At 31.9% G+C, this 9,768-nt stretch overlaps 2 protein-coding genes across 2 annotated transcripts; both read right to left on the bottom strand.

The window, feature by feature from the left end:
• Window positions 1-1,896: 1,896 nt before the first annotated feature.
• Window positions 1,897-3,137, bottom strand: LOC135212482 (larval cuticle protein 16/17-like). The gene is made up of 2 exons (XM_064245945.1): window positions 3,056-3,137; window positions 1,897-2,364 (listed from the first exon to the last, which is right to left on the bottom strand). Exons 1-2 carry the CDS (start codon window positions 3,065-3,067, stop codon window positions 2,011-2,013), a joined length of 366 nt encoding a protein of 121 aa, XP_064102015.1. The 5' UTR covers window positions 3,068-3,137; the 3' UTR covers window positions 1,897-2,010.
• Window positions 3,138-6,814: 3,677 nt separating this feature from the next.
• On the bottom strand, window positions 6,815-8,802 carry LOC135214052 (larval cuticle protein 16/17-like). The gene is made up of 2 exons (XM_064248169.1): window positions 8,676-8,802; window positions 6,815-7,239 (listed from the first exon to the last, which is right to left on the bottom strand). The coding sequence occupies exons 1-2, from the start codon at window positions 8,685-8,687 to the stop codon at window positions 6,889-6,891; spliced, it is 363 nt and encodes a 120-aa protein (XP_064104239.1). The 5' UTR covers window positions 8,688-8,802; the 3' UTR covers window positions 6,815-6,888.
• Between the last annotated feature and the right edge of the window lie 966 nt (window positions 8,803-9,768).

The following is a 9,768-nucleotide window of genomic DNA, read 5'->3' as shown; positions in this document are numbered from 1 at the left end:
TTAAAAGATAGCAAGCTGAAAGAAAGATAACATGAATGGAGGTACAGTAAAAAGTATGAATGGGGTTGTAGCTAGGGGCCGAAGGGACGCTGCAAAGAACCTTAATTAAATTACTACAGTGCACCGCGTGAGGTGCACTAAAAACACTAACCCCCCTATGGGTTCCTTGACAAAGGACCAAGCTGAGAAGAGGATGATGATTATTCACCATTACCTAACAGCGACTTCCAACTGCAAAAAACAAAATCAATTCTATTAACAAAAATGAGAGTGGTTTTAAGTTGAATGGTATGCAGATTGCAAGTAAGCAACAAGTCATTTCCATTTCAATGAAGGACTCCAAGTGCAGCAAAAACTTGCAGCTGGAATCGTCTGACTGAACTGGAATGTTATTGTTAAACACACGAGAAAAACTGGCGGGTCTAATCTTATATACACAAAGGAGTCAGACTTCCCAAATATTCACAGAGGTTCCTGCGACAGTTACATAATTGAGGATCCACCAGCTTTGTCAGCTTTTCATGGCCTTAATCCAAAGATATATATATATATATATATATATATATATATATATATATATATATATATATATATATATATATAATAACCAGTAAACTTCAGGAAACAGCAGTTTGGTCGTCAGGAATTCTCGAGACAAGAGATTGTATCCAAAACTAAATACATCAACTTCTTTAGTGCATAATTATCATTCGTATAGAGTATGGAACGATAATATATATATACAAGCGAATGCTACAGGAAAATGATAGTCAGGAATCCAAGCGCTTTCGTCTTTACTAAGATTTTGTCAAGGAACGTTCCTTGTCAATGTCTCAGTAAAGACGAAAGCGCTTGGGTTTCTGCCTGTCATTTTCCTATGGTATTCTCTTATTTAATGAAGTCATGTGCATCTACTGAGATTTTTTTTAAGTATATATATACATATATATATATATATATTATATAATATACCTATATATATATATATATATATATATATATAGGAAAATATCAGGCAGAAACCCAAGCGCTTTCGTCTTTACTGAGACATTGACAAGGAACGTTCCTTGACAAAATCTTAGTAAAGACGAAAGCACTTGGATTCCTGAGTATCATTTTCCTGTGGCATTCGCTTGTATATATATATATTATCGTTCCATACTCTATACGAATGATAATTATGCACTAAAGAAGTTGATGTATTTAGTTTTGGATACAATCTCTTGTCTCGAGAATTCCTGACGACCAAACTGCTGTTTCCTGAAGTTTACTGGTTATCATTTTCAATTTATACAAAATAATATTAGAAACTTAAACATTGTTTTACATCATTCTCGGCTCCCGAAGAATAACAGCATTCTGGAAAGGATATGCATTGTTTTAATAACAGGAGATCTAACATTAAACTATTGTTCATATACGTCTCAAGGAGACGAGAATATATACAATAATGAATATTTAATGGATACGTTAACAGAAATAAACAACTGTTAGTTAATTGTTCTTATAAATTTCAAGGCTCATGCTGAAAAAAATAAAAAATAACCTATTTTTAATAAAAGAAATTATATCCTCTTTAAAACAGCTTTTTGTCGGCTCATTAATGGATAGATTTATGCAAAGAAACTGGACGAAAAGTTTTCAGTTTTGAGTGCAACAGTACTTGGTACTTTTAGTTTTTTTTATTTATATCTAACATCATTATGGCCATGGTTTTTAAAATGAGTCACTTTGCAATATCAATATTTTCGAAAGAATCTTAATAATTTAAACCCAAAATTTTGGGGGTTTACTCTTGTCTTTTACTTTGCTATGTTTTACTTTAGAAATTTAAAATTAATCATAAAAACGATTAAAAATGTTCCTATGAAACATATCTTTAAGGAGAAAAATACGTTTGTTAAAATATCAATCTATATTTCGTAAAATAAAATTCACATAATGTTTGATAAACTCTGCGTTAAAATCTCTTATTTCTCACATTAATTATACACTTTATTCTTATGTCATTCACTCCTCCAGCTCATCCTCCTCCTCCTCCTCAGCTTCTTCTACTTCCTCCTCCTCCTCCTCAATAGCCCTGACAGCTGGTTCTTCGTCATCCTCTTCTTCGGCGTCTTCTACAGGAACGACCTCAACCACTTCGGGCAAGACGTTGTCCTCGACCACCCTGTAGCCTAAGTGGTCAGCGACGTACTTGACGACGTACTCGTTGCCGTCGGGTGCTACCCAGGAGTACTCGCCCTCGACGGCCCTTCCTGGCTGGCCCTCCTGCTCGTGCTCCATGTGGTCAGTCTCGAAGTCGATGATATCGTTCGAGGGTCGGGCTGCCACCAGGGTTACCAGACCCAAGCATACGAGGACCTGGAATTTACGCGGTTAAAGGTATTAGGTAAACAGGTAAGTCGAATTTACGCTGTTAAAGTTATTAAGTAAACAGGTAAGTCAAGACTGTGATATAGAAACGTTTTTAATAAGTGCTTTACGTGTAAATCAATTTTGTTTTCTTCATGATCACAATCGAATTTTTTTGACGACTTTCTTGCCAAAATCAAGAAAATCAATCATAATGATTAAACGTTTTCCTAACACTGCGAATGAAACATAAATGCTACAATTCCCCGAAAGAAAATGAAAGTGATTTTGGAAATAACCAATCCAGTTCATTTCTGCCTTCATGAGAATTTCATAATTGTTTTTATTCTAATGTATATCGAGGTAAGTCATCAATAGTATAAATGTATCCATTTTTATCCATTTCATAATTCTCTAATTATCATTATTGATCAAGGGAAACGTGTGATGGACGAAAATAAACAATAATTCATAATGAAATAGCCTCACGTGAAGGTCCTAAATCTGGTAACTAAATCAGTAGAATGATATCGAATCCAACAATGGGAAAAATGGAATTTATTTCCCGGCTTTGAAATTAGTTACATAACAGAACAAATTCTAAATTTTACTAGACTTAAGAGGTAGAAGTATACACATTTTCTACGTATATTTACTCACATTTCGAATATAAAGTAACTGATGTGAAACAGGTACTTACCAAGACCTTCATGGTTGCTGTGACTGAGGACAGAAACTGATGATACCCTATTGTGGTAGAGGATGCTAGGAGTTAATACCCATCCTGTGCCCATCGGGGCCTTTATATACCCAACCTTGGGCGTCCTTGAAGCTTCAAGGGCAAAAAAAGATGAATAAATAAAAAAAGATATGGAGTAGGAGGGGATTGAGGGACATGAATCCTTTGTTTTTTGTGAAATTGATGGTAATTATATTCGGCAAACCTAATAAGTAAGGTCATATCAATTATCGATTGATGTTATGGAAAATATTCAATAAATATAACATAAACAGTTAAAACACGGTTAATTTTTCTACTTATGCTAATCATGCTTCACTTATGAGAACCAGACTCCGTAAATTTTTGGTATTCAAATTTCAGCTTGTCTAAAATTTGCTTTGAAGGTAACTTGGAAATTTGAAAGCGTTTGACGGAAATTCTGTTTACTTAGACATTATTTTTAGTTTGAATTTGAACCTTTTAAATTATGGTAATTAGCAATGCAATTTTCCAAGCATTGGTATATAGTTTCGATAAATAAGTCAATAGAAGAGAAATACTTTTCTTATTAGAAATAGACAATTAATAATTACAACTCATATCAGAATTACATCTGCTGTATTTTGTCAACATAGTTTTCAATATATATATATATATATATATATATATATATATATATATATATATATATATATATATATATATATATAATATATATATATATATGTGTGTGTGTGTATATATTATATATATATATATATATATATATATATATGTATATATATATATATATACATATATATATATATATATATATAAAGTATATATATATATATATATATATATATATATATATATATATATATATATTACATCGAGCTACAAATGTCTATAATATTTAATTCACATCTACCTCGGAATTAATATATTTTCATATACGCTCAACCGAAGGGGAATTTTATTAGGCGATAATAGAATTGTCGGCGCCCAGGCGCGAACCCAGGACACCATACAAATCCAGGAACGTCAGTGAAGCTTTTACCCACTCCACCACCGCAAGAGTGGGTAAAAGCTTCACTGACGTTCCTGCATTTGTATGGTGTCCTGGGTTCGCGCCTCGGTGCCGACAAATTCTATTATCGCCTGAATAAAATTCCCCTTCGGTTAAGCATATATGAAAAATATATTAATTCCCGAGGTAGAGGGAATTGAAATATTAAGGGACATTGTAGCTCGATGTATGTATATGAATTACGGTAATGTGATATGACTTATATATATATATATATATATATATATATATATATACTATATATATATATATCATATATATATTATATATATATATATAGATATAATATATATATATACATATATATATATATATATATAAGATATATATATATATATATATATATATATATATATATATAACTACTATAGATATATCATATATATATAATAATTAATAATATATATATATTATAACTACATACACACACAAACACACACACACATATATAGCATATATAAAATAATATACTATATATATTAATATATATATATTAATTACTAATAATATTATATAATAGTATTAACAATATATATTATATAACTACGCATACACACTACACAACCTATTAACATATATTATACATTATATATAGGTATACACATATACATATACATACATATATATATATATATATATATATATATATATATATATATATATATATATATAATAATATATATATATAATATATATATATTATATAATATATATATATATATATATATATTAGTTCATTTTATCCGACGTTCCTTTTGCAGATGATTCAACTGAATCACTGCAGAGCCTAATATTAGCTTCTTTTTTTTTATCATCAGGCTACACTGATATAATTTTGCTCCAAAATTCACGTGCGCATACTCTACCTCCCCCTCCCCCCTAATTTTAGCACCCAGTAGTTAACCTCTTTTATTTCGTAATGATATGCAACATTTACCAACATTCGCCACTTGAATACATTTTCTTGAAATGCTAACATTTATCTAATAGCATATACTTTTTAATGCCGATTGAACATATTTTTTTTGCCTTCAGTCTAGTCTACATAATTATATATAATACCTCCTCACTAGATTTCCAAATACAAAATCGTCATTTCCTATTATGAAAAAAGACCAATTTGATTCAAAATAGTAGCTTTCATCTCATATTATTCTCCAAGCAATGCTATTTATTGCTCACGAACCACTGTTTTCCATAGCCACTTATTGTTTGTTTGTTTGTTTGTATGATGTTTTTACGTTGCATGGAACCAGTGGTTATTCAGCAACGGGACCAACGGTTTTACCTGACTTCCGAACCACGTCGAGAGTGAACTTCTGTCACCAGAAATACACATCACTGGCCCTTCAATGGAATGCCCGAGAATTGAACTCGTAGCCATCGAGGTGACAAGCCAAGACCAAACCTCCTACGCCACTGTTTTTCATAGCCACTTATTAGCCCAGTTTTTATTTCCAAAAGTCAAATTCAACGATAATGTAAAAGCGGTCTGTGCCGGTGCGTCCCGAGAACGATATACTTTCATTCTGTTTATTCTAACTGGCAAAATATATTTGTTCTTTTGAAAAATAAATTAGAATAAAAAAGGATGTATATTAAATGTAGATATACAAGCAATATCTCCAATATGTGACAAAAGCATTTTTAAACTATACATGTTGATTTTGATTCATATTGTTTTTGTAGCAAAATGTTATCTAAATTATATTTATATTTTTTGTGTTAAGAGAATTATTCACATTATGTAAATTATTGAAATGTGATTGTACTTTTATAATAAGAACTAACAAAAAAAAATTTAACCGTGGGTCGCTGGAGAACGAGGTTGGTCTTGGTCCCTCAGCTTATGGACTCAAAGTCTTCTTACCAAGTCTATATAATTATATAATTACAGGTACACTTGGACACTCATGACTCATTCAGTTGAATGCTTTGAAAAATCAATCACTGACTGTTAATTATGCTGAATAATTATATAACATTCTATGTTACGCTTGTTCGTATGTCTCATAAAATCCTCTCTTGAAATTTAATTATGAATCTTGTTTATAAATCTCTTTATTATTGGCGTTTCTTAACCTTTTAAATTGTTTTATCCGGATACCTAAGAAGGTATAAACACCTGTTTACACCTGCAATACTTAAACTCACATCTGTTAGCTTTTACTTTTCATTGGCGTAAAATTATGAAATGTCTTTTTATGCAAAATATTTTATTCATTTTATTTTTATATAATATTTTTTTTACACTATTTTGGCAAAAGATGATTTCCTGAAGAAAGGCAGCTGTCCTCAATACGTGAAGTTTAGAACCCATCAATTTTATTTACCCAGCCTCGAACAGTATTTTCTAGTCCGAGTTATATAGAACTGTGACGTTTAAAAGTCCTGGTAATATCTCAGAGTAAGTGAGATCGTTTTATTAAAAAAATATAACCTACTTTCAAATACCCAAGCATGGGGGCGAATTGTGCTTCTCAGTATTCAGTAGATGATAAGAGAAATATCTCTGTCGATATTACACTGATATCAGAGTCAGTGCAGTCATTGCCTTAGCCTTAATATTCGTTTTCGTATTATACCATCAAATATACGAGAACCATACTTGATCAGGTGTGTATTAAAATGTAAGCAATATTTGTCAAAGGGAAATAATACTTGCATTAATATATAAATTTCTTTATTGTATTTTAAGAAAAATAGTTCTAATGATATAAACTCTGCTTTATAATCCGGTTCACTCCTCCCCCTCTTCCTCCTCCTCTTCCTCGCCCTCTTCTCCTTCCTCCTCCTCCTCAATAGCCCTGACCGCTGGTTCTTCGTCATCCCCTTCTTCGGCGTCTTCTACTGGAACGACCTCGACCACTTCGGGCAGGACGTTGTCCTCGACGACTCTGTAGCCGAGGTGGTCAGCCACGTACTTGACGACGTACTCGTTGCCGTCGGGCGCTACCCAGGAGTACTCGCCCTCGACGGCCCTTCCAGGTTGGCCCTCCTGCTCGTGCTCCATGTGGTCAGTCTCGAAGTCGATGATGTCGTTGGAGGGTCGAGCAGCCACTAGGGCCACCAGGCCGAGGGACACGATCAGCTGGAAGGATATCAGTGGCGTTATTAGAACCGTGTAAAGGAAGTTGTTAGTGAAGGGCTTTTGCAATCTGTTAGCTAAATTCATTAATACCCTTTTCCACTGTCTTTTGTGAACTTAAGGTCACAAAAGATGGTAAAAAATTATTGAAATAATTTTTTACACTGTCTTTTGTGGCCCAAGTTCACCATTTGTTGATTTTTATTTTTATTTCCTTATCTAACTATTTATTTTTCGGCTCTTTAGTTTTTTCTCACTTAAGTACATTCTATTCTTTAGGAGCTTGTTTGGTCTATTCTTTGGATTAGCTTCTCCCATCTAAGGGAAAAACATCATGATAAGTTAAATAATATAATCATAAATAAATGATGAAGCCTAATAACCACAACCAGCCATAAATATTATTGTGATAGTTAATGATAACAATAATTCAGTGATATCTTAAGAAAGATCTTATATGGGAATGATACTTAATCCTTTTCACGAATTAGAATACGTTGAAGCAAAACTATTCTATGTAAATATTTAAATATTTCCCATCAAAACTTTTTACCAATATCAAGTTTACTGGAAATAAACCTTACATCCTACACAATAACCCTACTTCAGCAGATTCTAGACAAGCTGTTTATGACTCGAAATTCATCGTTAGCTCAATCTGCATTCCTCCGAGCAAGCTTTGTGACATAAGAAATGAGTAGATTTTGAACCTTCAAATATAAATGAATCTTCCAAGGAAAACTTGTATTTTGGAATAGACGGGAAACGAGAATAAGTATGCAGCAAGAACAAGTTCTGCAATGGATCAAATTTAAGGAAAACTGACAAAAAAGAAAATAAGTCAGATTGCGTGGACCGCTTATTTTCTTCAGTGGAATGTTAAGTACGATTTGGTAGCCGAAATGAGAAATAACTTTCTTCATTGTAATTATTATATTATCTCTAATAATTATCTTCCTATCACCACAACAAATTTACGAGAACCACGCTTGATTATTATTATTATTATTATTATTATTATTATTATTATTATTATTATTATTATTATTATTATCATAATTTTTCACAGAGAATGACATTCTGAGAAAGCTAAAATTTACACGAGCTTCTACAGAAAAATGTCATTTTGCGGAAACAAAAACTACAGATAAAAGGTGGATGTAAGTAACAATATGTGAAAATATGTGAACATTTTGATATTAAAAGTCAATAAAACGAAACAGCAAACAATTAAAGCTTCTACACTGGAGAGGAAATCTGTGTAAAACAAGGCAGTTTCACAATTCAAGAACTACATAGAACTGTAAACAAAAATATTTCAATGAAAAAGAACAGAAATACAGATTTTACACTGACGATGAATTTGGTGTTAAAGCAATCCAGCGATTTACGAATACACAGACCTGTAAACAAAACTTATCTCTTCTCAAAGTACTTACCAGGACCTTCATTATTGCTGTGGTACAGAAGAGGAGCGAATGCCCTGCTAATACCCATCCGGGACTTTATATACCCAACCTGGGGGTAACCTTGGACCCTGAAGGACTCCTAAAAGGGAGGAGGCAGCACAGGACAGGAGACCTTGAATTTAGGATGATATCCTTCTGCTATTCGTGAGGATCATAGAGCTGAATGAACTAGCTGTTTAGCAGACCAGAAAGGACAGGTATATGTATTCCATATAATCAATATTTCTATCCATTATTGGATTCTTTTATTGTAGGAAACCAATAGCTTTTTTCGGGAGTTGCAAATACATATAAGCACATGTTAGTTTATATTATGATTTTATCGTTTAAAATCTTAGTAACAAAAATAAGGATATTGAAAATCAAGAACCGAAACTTATTTCAGAAAGAATTTGATATTAAATTATTTCATTTCCTGTTCAGATATTCAAACATATTTTTAACTGATGACACTATAACAACAACAACAATAATAATAATAATAATAATAATAATAATAATAATAATAATAATAATAATAATAATAATAATAATAATAATAATAATAATAATAATAATAATAATAAAAATAAATTATTTAAAGAGTGATAACTAGATGAATGATGACAAAATTTTCTGTAGTATAGTGTATATATATATATATATATATATACTTTACTTTATATATATATATATATATATATATATATATATATATGTAAATATATATATATCTATATATATTGTATATATATATATATATATATATATATATATATATATGAAATGTATATATCTAAACTATATCTGTTTTGTGTATATGTGTTAAAGAGAGAGAGGAGAGAGAGAGAGAGAAAGAGGAAAGAGAGAGAGAGAGGGCGGGGAACGTTGGGGGGAGGGGAGGGGAAGGAGGAAAGGGGTAGAGGGGGTAGGAGGGAGAGGAGGAGGGGGGCCCGGGGACGTTGGGGGGAGGGGTTGGGGCCTGGGGGCAGCAGGGGATTCCCTCTTTCCCAATGCTTACGTCAACCGACGAAAAACAAAGTTCTTGGGAGCAATATAAATATATCGAATATGATTTACAGTT

Source organism: Macrobrachium nipponense, chromosome 19 (assembly GCF_015104395.2).
Source record: "Macrobrachium nipponense isolate FS-2020 chromosome 19, ASM1510439v2, whole genome shotgun sequence".
NCBI lineage: Eukaryota > Metazoa > Arthropoda > Malacostraca > Decapoda > Palaemonidae > Macrobrachium > Macrobrachium nipponense.
Note: the sequence above shows the minus strand (reverse complement) of the source record. Positions and strands in the feature narration are given on the sequence as shown.